Source organism: Amphiprion ocellaris, chromosome 22 (assembly GCF_022539595.1).
Source record: "Amphiprion ocellaris isolate individual 3 ecotype Okinawa chromosome 22, ASM2253959v1, whole genome shotgun sequence".
Classification (NCBI taxonomy): domain Eukaryota; kingdom Metazoa; phylum Chordata; class Actinopteri; family Pomacentridae; genus Amphiprion; species Amphiprion ocellaris.
In genome coordinates, this window is record NC_072787.1 from 27,651,538 (window position 1) to 27,665,398 (window position 13,861).

General features: G+C 38.3%; 1 protein-coding gene across 4 annotated transcripts in view; it reads left to right on the top strand.

Moving 5' to 3' along the window:
* The first annotated feature begins 4,459 nt into the window (after positions 1-4,459).
* sugct (succinyl-CoA:glutarate-CoA transferase) overlaps positions 4,460-13,861 on the top strand; it is a 67,442-nt gene continuing 58,040 nt past the window's right edge. Inside the window, exons 1-6 of one of the 4 annotated variants that reach the window (XM_055007042.1) lie at positions 4,460-4,637; positions 7,355-7,403; positions 7,465-7,559; positions 7,643-7,728; positions 8,705-8,755; positions 9,676-9,796. In XM_055007042.1, coding sequence (XP_054863017.1) covers positions 4,505-4,637; positions 7,355-7,403; positions 7,465-7,559; positions 7,643-7,728; positions 8,705-8,755; positions 9,676-9,796 — 535 coding nt within the window. In that variant the 5' untranslated portion in view covers positions 4,460-4,504. Of the gene's footprint in view, positions 4,867-7,354; positions 7,404-7,464; positions 7,560-7,642; positions 7,729-8,704; positions 8,756-9,675; positions 9,797-13,861 lie in introns of all 4 variants that reach the window. The other 3 variants (XM_023299827.3, XM_055007045.1, XM_055007043.1) reach the window with 3 other exon arrangements.

A 13,861-nucleotide genomic window follows, 5' to 3' on the forward strand; every position in this document is an offset into this window, starting at 1 on the left:
ACTGATATCTTCTAAGTTCCTGAGTAGTTCTCTGTTAGTTTGAACCTTCAGACAGTCTGAGGGCTGAAATCTTAAAAGTTTCTCAGTACTTCTCTGTTAGTTTGAACCTTCAGACAGTCTGAGGACTGAAATCTTCTAGGTTCCTGAGTAGTTCTCTGTTAATTTGAACCTTCAGACAGTCCAAGGACTGACATCTTCTAAGTTCTTGAGTAGTTCTCTGTTAGTGTGAACCTTCAGACAGTCTGACGGCTGAAGTTTTAAAAGTTTCTCAGTACTTCTCTGTTAGTTTGAACTTTCTGGTTAACAGAAGCCTTAAAACTTGTGACCATGAGTCTTGATTTCACATTTAGACCATCCATCTGAGTTCTTCTCAGACCTTCACCTGTGGGTTTTTTAGAAATCCTGAACAAACTTTGATTCTCTTCACTGAACAGTAAAGTTTGTGGAGATCAGAAGGTAACATTAGTTTGATCGATGCCTTCAACTACTAGTAGACTTTATCTGGAAAGCAGTTTTCTGAAATGAGTTCTTAGTAAATCTGTCCACAATCAAACCAAGAACATAGAAAGAGGAAATGTTTGAAGAAACAACTTGATGTTTTCATTTCAGACTAGAAAACGCTTGAAGACCTTTATCTGTTTTTGCTCTTTTGATCATTTTATTGTTTCTTCTGTTTAATTTGATCTTCTAAAGTTTAACTGGTGTCTTTTCAAATGTTTTGTCTTTAGTTTGATTCTTCTTAAATGTTTTGTTTTGCTCTTTTCTCACCTTTTATTCTTTTCTAATGTCTGATTTGACTTCCAAATGTTTTGTCTTTTTAATGTTTAATTGTTGTTTTTTCAAATGTTTTATCGGCTTGTTTGAAAAATTTCCTGTCTTTCCCAATGTTTAATTTTTCAATTAAATCTTTAAAGTTTTTCTTTTTAAATGTTTTGCCACCTTTTAATGTTTAATTTTCTTTTTAAATGCTTCATTGTATTTTCTGTTTAATTCCTATTTAAAGTTTTATTGTCTTTCAGATTTAATTTTCTAATTAAAAATTAAATTTTTTAATTAAATGTTTTGTCTTTTTAAAAGTTTAATAATCTAATTAAATGTTTTGTATTTTTTTAAATGTTTAATATTCTTCTTGTTTAATTGTATTTTTAAATGTTTAATTATCTAAAATATTTTATCTTTAATGTTTAATATTTTTCTTTAAAAATTTTGTTAAATTTCATAATTACATGTTTTGTATCTTCTGTTTAATTATCCAATTAAATATTTTGTCTGTTTAATATAATTTAATTGTATTTAATGTTTAATTTTCTTTTTAAAAGTTTAATTGTATTAAATGTTTTTTCCCCTTTGATTTAATTGTTTTTTTTAAATGTAGTTTATTTCTTTAATCTTTATTTCTGTCAAGATTTTAACCCCAGCCTTAAAAACGAAACAAACCCTTAAATCACAAAGAAAATACTTATGTTGGCACAATCATGAGTTAGTCAATTATTCAGTTTATCAATTCAACTTTATTTGTTTTGCAGTTTTCACACAGATGACTAAACAAGCAAAGAGAAAAACTGCTTAAACTATGATTAAATCTCAAAAACCTTTTAAAAAAATAAAGATTCAACATGGTAATAAAATATGTTGTGTCCAGGGGATGGAGGGAGTTTATTGAAGTCTTCTTGGGCTCACATGGGAAATCATTTAAAATATAAACTTGATATTCAGTCTAAGGAAACTGCAGAGCGACAGAAGAACCAACAATATCTCCTGTTTTCTCCTTTAATGAGTCGACTCTTCTTGTGCTTTCAGACCAAAGAACTACAGACTCTTCACAACCTGCTCAAACTCTTGGTACAGGACCTCACCACACGGGTCAAGAAGGTTTCCATCTCATTTCTACTCTGAAGCTCACCTTCTCCTGCTCAAACTGCTGACAAATGTTTCTGCTGCTCTAAAGTCTGGTCTCCACAACTTCCTAAAAACTCTCAAAGTCTCTTCTGCTGTAAGTTGCTTTGTAGAACTGTTCCAGAAAACCTCACTAAAGCACATGGAGGAGCCTCAAGATAGTCGTCCAAATGAAACCATACAAAAACCAAACTAGTACAACCCAAAAGCTAAAGTCTCCTGCAGCCTACCAGAGAACCTCTGAGAACAGAGAATCAGGACAGGAACTCTTACCTTCTGGACAACCAACGTTGGTTCTCAAACAAGAATACAGAATGTGTCTGACCAAAAACCTCTGAAGACTCACTACAGCCAAGATAAAGACACAACTCAGCTGCACCAAATCCACTAATCACTGCACACATTAACACCATGTGCTAACTGTGACTAAAGAACCTCATTTACCAAGACAACTATCCGGTACAAAGCCCTAAATAACACCAAGAAACACATTAAAGACTATTTTACTGCTGGAAGCTGCAAGCCAACGCCTAAATAACAAACTAAAGCAACAGAACCAAACCCAGTTCAGTGGTGAAGAGAAACAGAGGAAATGTTTGTCTGCAGCTAAATAAAGCAGGAAGACACTGAGCTGCTCAGGTGTTCCTGATAACACCAAGCAGCCACCTGGACAGCCAATAGGAACACAGCTTCCTGGAAGTCCAGAGGGCTGGCTTAGTCAAGGAAATTTAGTTTAAAGTTGAAGCAGAAAGTTAACAAAGAAAGTTGAAAACCACCTTCTGATCACTGAAATCTCTTAGTTTTCACACAAAGAACGCCTGAACATGTCAAACTGGTTCCATAGTAGAACCATCATTGTAAAAACGTCATAGTATGGTGTGTTGCTCAAAAAACATTACGACCCGGCTGTCTAGGGTTGCAGAGGAGCAACACAAAAACAGGACAAACGCTGGTTTCCAGGGGGTTAGGAGGATATTTATTTGAAAGAGGAAGTTTACAACAACACAACATGTGAGCAGAAAAATCACAAAGTCTGTCTTTAGTTCAGCTGAAAATATTAGTTTTTGTCTTTTTTTTTGACCAAACTTTTCAGGAAGTAGATGAAGAATAATTAAAGCTCTCATGTAGAAGTCCAACTTATTTTGGATCCTTGTGGAGAGTTTAATCTTAGAGTTTGTAAAACTGTTGAGTTTTTAGAGTCACATGGATTGTTTTGACATTTATTAACCGAGTCCTGAAATAAAATTACAGTTGTGGATTTCTGTCATTTAGTCTGGACTAAACAAATAACAGCAGCATAAATGTCAAACGTCATTATGAGGAGTCTGGATTGAGGTTTCTCACTTGATAATGATCAAAACATGAAATTTAGGTTGGTTTAAAGGAATATTCCACCTTAAATCTTTGAATGTTGACCTAAAAGGTTGGTTTCAGGAAGTATTCCACCTACAAGGTCCTCAAACATCCGCCTTAAAGGAACATTCCACCAAAAATTCTTGGACATGCACCTAAAATGTTGGTTTAACCGAGTATTCCATCCAAAATCCTCAAAGAGACCTGACGGGCTGGTTAAAAGGAATATTCCACCTAAGACCTCAAATATAGACCCGAAAGGGTGGTTTAGAAAAAATCCTTCAATGTAGACCAAAAAAGTTAGTATGGAGGAATATTCCACCTGAAATGTAGACCTGAGAAGTTGGTTTGGAAGAATATACCATCCTAAACATCCTTAAATGTAGACTAAAAGATGGTTTGGATGAAAATTCCACCTAAAATCCTCCAATGTAGACCTAAAAGGTGAGTTTAATGGTATATTCCACCTAAAATTCACTACTGTAGACCTTGGAGGTTGGTCTGATGGTATATTCCACCCAACATCCTTCAACATAAACTTAAAAAGTTCGTTCAAAGGAATATTCCACCTAAAGTCCTTCAATGTAGACCAAAAAAATCTTGGTGTAAAGGAGTATTCCACCTTAAATGTAGACCTAAAGGATGGTTTGGAGTAATATTCTACTCTAAAATCTTCCAATGTAGACCTAAAAGGTTTATCTGATGGTATATTCTACCCAACATCCTGGAAGCACTGTTAAAGAACAGATTAATCATTCTAGAAATACAGGCTCCTGATGGGACGTTATTGACAGTTTCTGCCTCTTATTGTTTTTTACAGTCAACATGTAAACAACACATTTATTTTTCTTACACGAATTCACTCGGTATTTGCAATTTAACTAAACAGGGAAAATCTGTAAAATAACGGTTACAAACATTGTTTACCACGGTTAAGCCCTTAATATTTGTATTTTTTAATCAAATAATTTAACATATCTGGAAAATAATCATGTTTTTTTCTGAATTAAATGCACTAAAACAGTGTAATTTCATTATAAAAGAACAAATGACCGTTTATAAAAACACGGATTTTACATGACATTATTTATTACTCCATGATTGAAAGTTGTTTTGCAGGTAACACGTAGATTAATATAGTTCGTTTTCTTTTTTCTTTTTTTTTTTTTAAAGAAAACACTGAGGTGATGAGCTTTTATTGTGAAACGCTGCAGGGCTGTTTCCGTTCTTGTCGTTTGGCGCTAACAGGTGCAAAATGTCGGCTCCTCTCGGACTGTTCAGGAACCGTGTCGGAGCTCTCCGGCCGGCCGCTTTCACGTCGCTGCTGCCGGGGACCCATCCGGGGAGGAGTCCGGCAGGCGGACGGTGGATTTCCGGCACACTGACAGGTACTGGAGCTAGCATGTCCTGCTAGCTGATCGAAAGCTGGCGGCGGTTTCCGGCGGAATGTTTTCCCGAACGAGTCGCCGCGATCATCGGATCCGCCGCTCACACGAACCGGCGGCAGGAGGTCCGACCCGCCGGTCCGGTCCGAGCCGGTTCAGTCCAGTGGCGTCAAGCTGACGGAGACGTGCCAGTCCGCCGTCACTTCCGGTGTTGCTCAGCAGTGATCCTCTGGTAAAAGCTGCTTTTAGTCCAGAAAAACAACGGTCCTCTGCTAAAAGCTGCTTTTAGTCCAGAAAAACAACGATCCTCTGCTAAAAGCTGCTTTTAGTCCAGAAAAACAACCATCCTCATGTCTGCAGAGTTTTAGCTCCTTTGGGTTCAACGTGAACCAGTTTAGCCATTTGCTTACCAGTTTAATTAGTTCTAAAGGACCAGTTCAACTCATTTAATGTCATTTTACCATAAAGTCACTGCAGCTGGCATTGTGACTGAACTGTTAGTTAGCTAGTTAGTAAGTTAGCTTTAGTTAGTCAGTTTTAGTTAGCTCGCTAGCTAGTTTTAGTTAGTCACCTAGGTAGTAAGTTAGCTAGTTACCTTTAGTTAGTCAGTTCATTTTAGTTAGCTAGTTTTAGTTACCTAGTTTTAAGTAGTTGGTTCGTTAGTTTTAGTTAGCTAGTTGGTTAGCTAGTTAGCTTTAGTTAATTTTGGTTAGCTAGTTAGTTTTTGTTAGTTTTAGTTAACTAGTTAGTATTTTGTTAGTTATCTAGTTTTAAGTAGTTTTAGTTAGCTAGTTAATATTTTTGTTAGCTCGTTAGTTGGTTGGTTTAGTTTTTTAATTAGTTTTAGTTAATTAGCTAGTTAGCTACTTAATTAGTTTTAGTTAGCTAGCTCGTTTGTTAGTTTTATTTCATTCATTGACAAAAGAAAAAAAGCAATTCAGTACAACAGAAGAACTATAAAAGCCCTCAGAGAACTCAGTCCTCCTCCACGGCTGCTCATTCCCCCATATGGCATTGTCAGAAATGCAGCATTTGTTTATTAGTCATTGATGATCAGAAATCACAGCAACATAGAATGTGTCCATGCAATATCGATGTACCCATAAACTAAATGACCTTACGTTTAACACGTGTGTTATGCATGTGTAACGTTATATTTGGATCCTGTAGTGTGATATTTTTGGGTGCAATATACTAAAAGATGATATAATCATGGCAAATGCTATTAAACTGAAGAATAAAGTTCTCTGTAAAACATGAATGATAAGCTGATGCCCTCTGTGGGGAGTGATGTAGTGATGAAATATGATGACCTGATGTCGAGATTTGACCAATAGATTTGAAAAGAATAACAATGACAGAGCTGTCCATCCAATAATACACCCTATAGGTGTGGACAAATGACCAACTCTGATAGCATAAAGACGAAGCACAGCTTAGTATTTCTGGTTCTTCTTGGGGTGTTAATCACTACTAAGAACTACTCCTGGATTTTCTGTTGACACTAAATCCTGCTGCATCTGAATGCTGACTTCTCCTGGTGATTTATTGAAGATCTTTCAAGAATCTTTTTAGACATTTGAATCCGGTCAAGGCTTAAACTCTGGCCCTGATTCAGGGCTTAGTTTCCACCTCAATACCGAATCATGTGACCTAAATATGTAGCGGGCGGTGGGAATTGATGGGACTCAGAAACACCCCCACAATTTAATCAGTCGTTCCTTGTATCATTTCTGACGGATAAGTCCTGATAAGTCCTCAGCGGTGGATTTGTATTAGGATCACAGTCATGTGATCATCAGCAGGCAGCTGAGGTAGCCTTCACTTGTTGTCGTGGTTACCGTGCCGCTGTCTCAATGGGGAAATCTTTAACAAACCATGGATCCAGACTATAAGCTGCATCACTGTCAAAATCTAGTCACTTGGTCATTGTGTCATTTCTGACCTTCCCTGAAAGTTTCATCCAAATCCGTTTGTCCATTTTTGAGTAATGTTGCTAACAGGCGGATTCAGGTACGCCGATCGTCACATAACTCCGCCGCTTTCCTTGGTGGAGTAATTAATCTAACTCACCTTCATTCTTTCAGAGCTCAAACAGGTCTGGATCAACAGCTTCCATCACGGTGATTTGTGTGGTCTGTGGTCCACTCCTTTCAGACATTCTCCTGATATGTTTGGTGGTAGAAAAGTGTTTGTCAGTCGATGATTTTCATTTGTATTCCACCACAGTATTGCACGGGTGCGAAACAGCTTACAGTGAAGAACATCAGGGAACTGTTTCTCACGGTCTTCAGCACTAATGTTTGTTGGTAAATGAGAGACAAGGAAGTGAATTCGGTGATGTACATGCATTATGTTTGGGACTGCTATGATTGGTGGAACTCATGGGAGGATGTCCAAAATTGCGGAAAAGATGCGGTGATTGGACAAAATTGCAAAGTCGCGCAGAATTCACAGAGATTGGTTGAATTTGCATGAATTGTTGTGATCACAACATCACAAATTCCTTGAGGAGCTGGTTAATGCATTCTGAGACTCTTTGTGATTGTGTCCTGACACATCTTCTGGTCCTCTACGTCTTTTCGTGTCCGTTCTGCCCACAGATTTGATTGGTTATAAAATGATCATTTGAACTCTGTTGTCTTGACCTCGACTGTCAGAAGATCTAAACTGAGTCACGTCACTGTTGGTGCTTCACTGTCTGAATGTAACTTCTGCAGGAGGAGCTCTTAGGCCACTGGAGGGCGTCAGAGTTTTAGACCTGACCAGGTGAGAAATGTGCAGCATCACTCAGCCTCCAGGTAGCTCCACAGGATCTCACTTAAAGTAGATTTCCATGGTGTGTTTGCAGAGTTCTGGCCGGACCCTTCGCCACCATGATCCTGGGAGATCTGGGAGCCGAGGTGGTCAAAGTGGAGCGACCCGGTGAGTGGTTCCGTCCCAGCCGGGTTCTGCCTGAGGACCAGTGAAGGATTGTAGGTAATGCTGTTGGTGTGTTTGTGGAGCAGGTGCAGGCGATGACACCAGAGCCTGGGGTCCTCCGTTCGTCAGCTCTGAGAGCGCCTACTTCCTCAGCGTCAACCGAAACAAGAAGGTAAGTCTGAGTTGAGTTGAAGCCGGAAGAACATCTCGTCAGCACGCCGGAATGTGACTTCACTTCCTGTATGGAGGGTTAGGGTTAGAAAGTACTACTTCATGTCCAAGTGCCTGTAATTTTTAAAGTTTTATTCAAAAAGTATTCCACAGAAAGTACTACTTCATGTCCAAGTACCTGCAATTTTCAAGGTTTATTCAAGGAGTATTCCACAGAAAGTACTACTTCATACTCAAGTACCTGTTATTCTAAAGGTTTATTCAAGGAGTATTCCACAGAAAGTACTACTTCATGTCAAAGTACCTGTAATTTTAAAAGTCTGTTCCACCCAAAATACTACTTATGTTTTCATTTTACAGCTTTCAGAAATTCTTTTGCATCATGTTGGTGCAGCTTTTGGAACTTTTTGTGTATTTTTCTGTAATTTTTGTGTTTGTTTTGCAACATGATGTGGTTGTTTTGCGCCTCTTTGTCATCATTTTCCTACTTTTTATGGTTGCCTTTTATGGTTGAAGCTGGTTTGCTCCTATTTGTGGTGTAGAATAATGACATGTATAACACCTGGGGATACTTCCAAGTTCTTTTTCCAACTTTTGTAAAATTAATATGTAAAGAAATATTTCTTTTTTCTGCTTTGCTGGTTTCCATCTTTCTGAGTCCTACTGACAGAAGTCATCTCTGAGTTCTCTCCTTCTTCGTGATGTTCTGGTTCCACAGAGCTGCAGGACTTTAGATCAAAATGAACCAACAGTTTGAAAAAATGCAAAAAGACGCTCGATAAATGCTTGAAGTTCAGAGAGTTAATAGAAACAAGGAGAAACGAGTGGCTGCCTGGAAAGAAACAGGTCAAAACCCAAACAGAAGTGATCCAGAGTTAGAGAAGTAAAAGACGTGAAAGCTCCCAGTTAGCTCAGTTTTCATGTGCAGAAAACGTGAGCGGTTGGTTGTAGTCTGATGGTGAACTGTCTGATTTCAGAGTGTTGCTGTGGACATGAAACATCCCAGAGGAGTGGAGGTCATCCAGGAGGTAGGAAGCACCAACCATGAGCCTGATTTCAGTCTGTTCCACCTGAATGTTCATAGAAAACACAAGCAACCATTTATCAGTCGGACAGAAACTCAAATTAGAAGCAATTTAAACTCATCTGATCAGATAACGGACTTACATTTCAGTCAGGACTGAACATGGCATTTTTATTAAGAATTAGAATAAATACTAAAAGTTAGAGATGTCCTGATGTCATCTGAGTTTCAATATTTAATATCTAGAAATATTCTAAACCATTTCACTCGATAATACTTGAAGTATTACAGAATATATTAACTGATACATCAGAAGAAGAAAGTGGCGCATGTCATAAAATGTATCATAGACCAGCTGTAGTTCTTCGTAGTTCCAGCAGGTGGAGCCTCTTCCTGTTTAATCCTGTAGAGACCAGAGGAGGCGTCACTCAGACTACAGTTAAAGCAGAGAGCATTATGGGAGTTTAGCAGCAACAGGCACCATGACAAAGACTTCTGTTCTACTTAATGACCTCCAACCAGCGACCACATGTTTGATCCAGATCTAGCAGGAAGTCATTCTACATATAAGTGGAACATTTAATGACCATTTTTACAGCTTGTTTTGTGTTTCTGTGTGACAACAGCTGTAAACAAAGATTTGAAACTAGATGACGACTGAGCAATAAAAAATTGCTCAGTGGCCTGGACTGGGATGTCTGTAATTAATATTTGTCATCATCATTCATTTATCATCTCCTCATTGGTGACAGAAAAGTTCAGTCTAAATAGATCAATCCGACCTGAGCTTGAATAGCTCGCTGTAAGTTCTGATTCTGCTCAGAAACCTGCACCAGGCTCCAGGTTTCAGTTTTTTTTTACTGAAGCTTTGAGGAAAGCTGGATGTGATCCTCCAGTCTGGTGAACGAACGCTTTGTGTGTCAGCTTGCAGGAGTGTGCGATGTGCTGGTGGAGAACTACCTTCCAGGGAAGCTTCGTCAGATGGGTTTAGGATACGAGCAGCTGAGCAGAGGGAACCCACGGCTCATCTACTGCTCCATATCAGGTACCGACTCACCCCAGCAGCCCGACGCCTCCATGGGACCCAGTGGTGGAACCAGGAGCAGGGATGTAAATACAGCACATTAGCTCAGAAACACCATGCTGGGGTTTTTTATTGTTTCGTACAAAAAGTAAACTGTTCTGGTGTTCTGTGATGGAGACGCAGAAAACCGAAAGATCTGTCAAACTGTCAGGAACGCAACAACTGAGCCATAAAGTTACTGAAAGAAACAACACACTGCAAAAACTCAAAATCCTACCAAGTCTATTTGTCTTATTTTTAGACATCTCATCCCACTTGATTTAAGATAAATTCACTTAACAAGAGACATTTCAGCAGATGGGGGGGACGTGTTTTAAGACAATGCATCTTAAATATCTTGTTAAGTCAAACAATCTTGAAATTATCTTGTTTTGAGTTGAATTTTACAAGAAAAATCAAAATAAGTTTAACCCTCGTGTCATCTGTTAAAAATATTTCTTTAAAAACATTCACAAAAAATCAACCAAAATCCAGTGAATTTAGCTGGATTTTGGTTGATTTTTTTCTGAATGTTCTTAAAGAAAATATTAGAAATTTTACTGATATATACAGTGGGGATCGAAAGTTTGGCCACCCCACGTAAAAATTTGTATTAATGTGCATAAAGAAGCAAAGGAAAGATGGAAAAATCTCCAAAAGGCATCAAATTACAGATGATACATTCTTATAATATGTCAAAAAAAGTTAGATTTTATTTCCATCATTTACACTTTCAAAATAACAGAAAACACAATAATGGCGTCTGCAAAAGTTTGGGCACCCTGCAGAGTTTATAGCATGCATTGCCCCCTTTGGAAAGCTGAGACCTGACAGTGTCATGGATTGTTCACAGTCATCGTCTGGAAAGACCAGGTGATGTCAATCTCAAAGGTTTTAAATGCCCAGATTCATCTGACCTTACCCCAACAATCAGCACCATGGGTTCTTCTAAGCAGTTGTCTAGAACACTGAAACTGAAAATAGTTGACGCTCACAAAGCAGGAGAAGTCTATAAGAAGATAGAAAAGCGTTTTCAGATGCCAATATCCTCTGTTTGGAATGTAATTAAGAAATGGCAGTCATCAGGAACAGTGGAAGTTAAAGCAAGATCTGGAAGACCAAGAAAAATATTTGCCAGAACAGTTCACAGGATTGTGAGAAAAGCAAGTCAAAACCCACGTTTGACTGCATGATCCCTCCAGAAAGATCTGGCAGACACTGGAGTTGTGGTACACTATTCCACTATAAAGAGATACTTGTACAAATATGGTCTTCATGGAAGAGTCATCAGAAGAAAACCTCTTCTACGTCCTCACCACAAAAATCAGCGTTTGAAGTTTGCAAATGAACATATAGACAAGCCTGATGCATTTTGGAAACAAGTTCTGTGGACCGATGAGGTTAAAATAGAACTTTTAGGCCAGAATAAGTAAAGGAACGTTTGGAGAAGAAAGGGCACAGAATTTAATGAAAAGAACCTCTGTCCAACTGTTAAGCATGGGGGTGGATCAATCATGCTTTGGGGTTGTATTGCAGCCAGTGGCACAGGGAACGTTTCATGAGTAGAAGGAAAAATTGATTCAATAAAATTTCAGCAAATTTTGGATGCTAACTTGATGCCATCTGTGAAAAAGCTGAAGTTATAGAGAGGATGGCTTCTACAAATGGACAGTGATCCTAAACACACCTCAAAATCCACAGTGGATCACATCAAGAGGCGTAAACTGAAGGTTTTGCCATGGCCTTCACAGTCTCCTGACCTCAACATCATTGAAAATCTATGGATAGACCTTAAAAGAGCAGTGTGTGACAGACAGCCCAGAAATCTCAAAAAACTGGAAGACTTTTGTAAAGAAGAATGGGCGAAGATACCTCAAACAAGAATTGAAAGCTTTTAACTGGCTACAAAAATGGTTTACAAGCTGTGATATTTGCCAAAGGGGGCAGTACAAGGTATTAACTCTGCAGGGTGCCCAAACTTTTGCAGACGCCATTATTGTGTTTTCTGTTATTTTGAAAGTGTAAATGATGGAAATAAAATCTAACTTTTTTTTGACATATTATAAGAATGTCTTATCTGTAATTTTTGATGCCTTTTGGAGAATTTTCCATCTTTCCTTGGCTTCTTTATGCACATTAATACAAATTTTTACCTGGGATGCCCAAACTTCCGATCCCCACTGTATGTAATCACTTTAGATAATTTTAGGATTTTTTTTGAAGATTTTTACAAATTTTTAGAAAATATTTACAAGAATTTTCTTGCCAAATTTGGGGGATTTTTTAAAAAATAAAACTTTTAAGGGAAACTTTTAAGGAACTATTGGAACTTTCTTCCTGAAGGTTTTGCAAATTTTCAGAAATTTGGGGGATTTTTTGCTGATTTGCGGGTATTTTTTCAGACAAGGAAACAATATTTTTTGGTGCCTGTAAATGAAGACAACAGGAGGGTTAATACATCTAAAGTAGGAGGTTACATGAAAGCAAAAATCTATTTCTGAGTGAAAAACTACTATTTTTTAGCATGTCTGGCTTATTTTAAGACACCTAAGCTTGACAATCCTGGTAAAATAGAGCTTAAAATAAGTTTTCCCAGCTAATTTTAAGATCTCAGTATTCTAAATATCATATCTTATTTCAAGAAATCTTACCAAGCCATTTTTCACTTGTTCTATTGGCAGATTTTTTCACTTATTTCGAGGTAAAAGTTCCTTGAAATAAGTTTTTGTTTCTTGTTTTGAGAGGGGCATTTTTTCCAGTACATTAGCCATGCAGTAATCCAACATGTTTTTAAAGTAGGAAGACACCGGCGTTGCATTATTGGATCTTTTGGAACATCGTTTCATTCCAGTTTTTATGATATTACCATTATTCTGTGTTTAGTTTGGTTCTTTAAACGAGAGACAGAGATTTCTAGACGCAGCCTGAAGCCAAATAAAAGCACCATAGAGCTGTAAGAACACACTAGAGGTCATTAAATGCCACGTCTTCAGTCACAGGACAATTTAAGGCCCTAAAACTCTAACAGCCGATGGAACTGTAACCAGATGTAGAAAACGATTAGTACGCTAGCTAAAAGCTAACGTATAATGGACGTTGCCATAGGCAGGCTAATAGAAATTAGCATTAACCAAATTACAATAAACAAAAAAGTAGAAATGACCTAGTTCACTCCACGTCCTCAGAACGGGTTGTTCAGACCAACAGGGATGTGTTTCCTATTTTAGAACCATCAATCTGCTCGGTCCTCTTATAGAACCGTCAGTCAGTTCGGTCCGCTTATAGAACCGTTGGTCTGTTCTGTCCTCTTTTAGAACCATTGGTCTGTTCTGTCTTCTTTTAGAACCGTCAATCTGCTCGGTCCTCTTTTAGAACCTTCGGTTGGTTCGGTCCTCTTATAGAACCGTCAGTTGGTTCGGTCCTCTTATAGAACCGTTGGTCTGTTCTGTCCTCTTTTAGAACCGTCAGTCTGTTCTGTCCTCTTATAGAACCGTCGGTCTGTTTGGTTCTCTTATAGAACCAACACTGAATCAGTTACAGCAAGTCAAACTCCACCCAGACGCCACCTTGTGGTAGAACGGAGCTGCTGCGCATCAAACATATGGTTCATTTCTGACACCTTAGAATTCCATCTGGAAGCAGAAAACATCTGTGGACCTTCTAAATACGGTAGAACCTCATTAGTGGAACGTCTGAATGTTAGAACCAACATCTCTGAATGAGGTGGAGTTGGACTAATGTTCTTTATCAGCTCCTTCAAATGATCCGTTTGAATGAAGGAGATTTTCCTGCAGCAGTGTGTTAACGCTGACTCACGCTGGAACACTGTGGTTCTACTAGAGTCACATCAGAACATACAGAACATGGAACCAACAGGGATCATGTTCTAGCAGATCATCAGAACATCATTGTGTTGGCTCGCATCTCTGATATGTATGAAGGTTCTAGGACCAGAAGCTGCTGATGAAGTGGAAGTTCTTTTGTCAGAACATGTTAGTTTTGACACCAAACCCAAACCAGTGTCTGTTCAGGATCCAGCTGTATGGA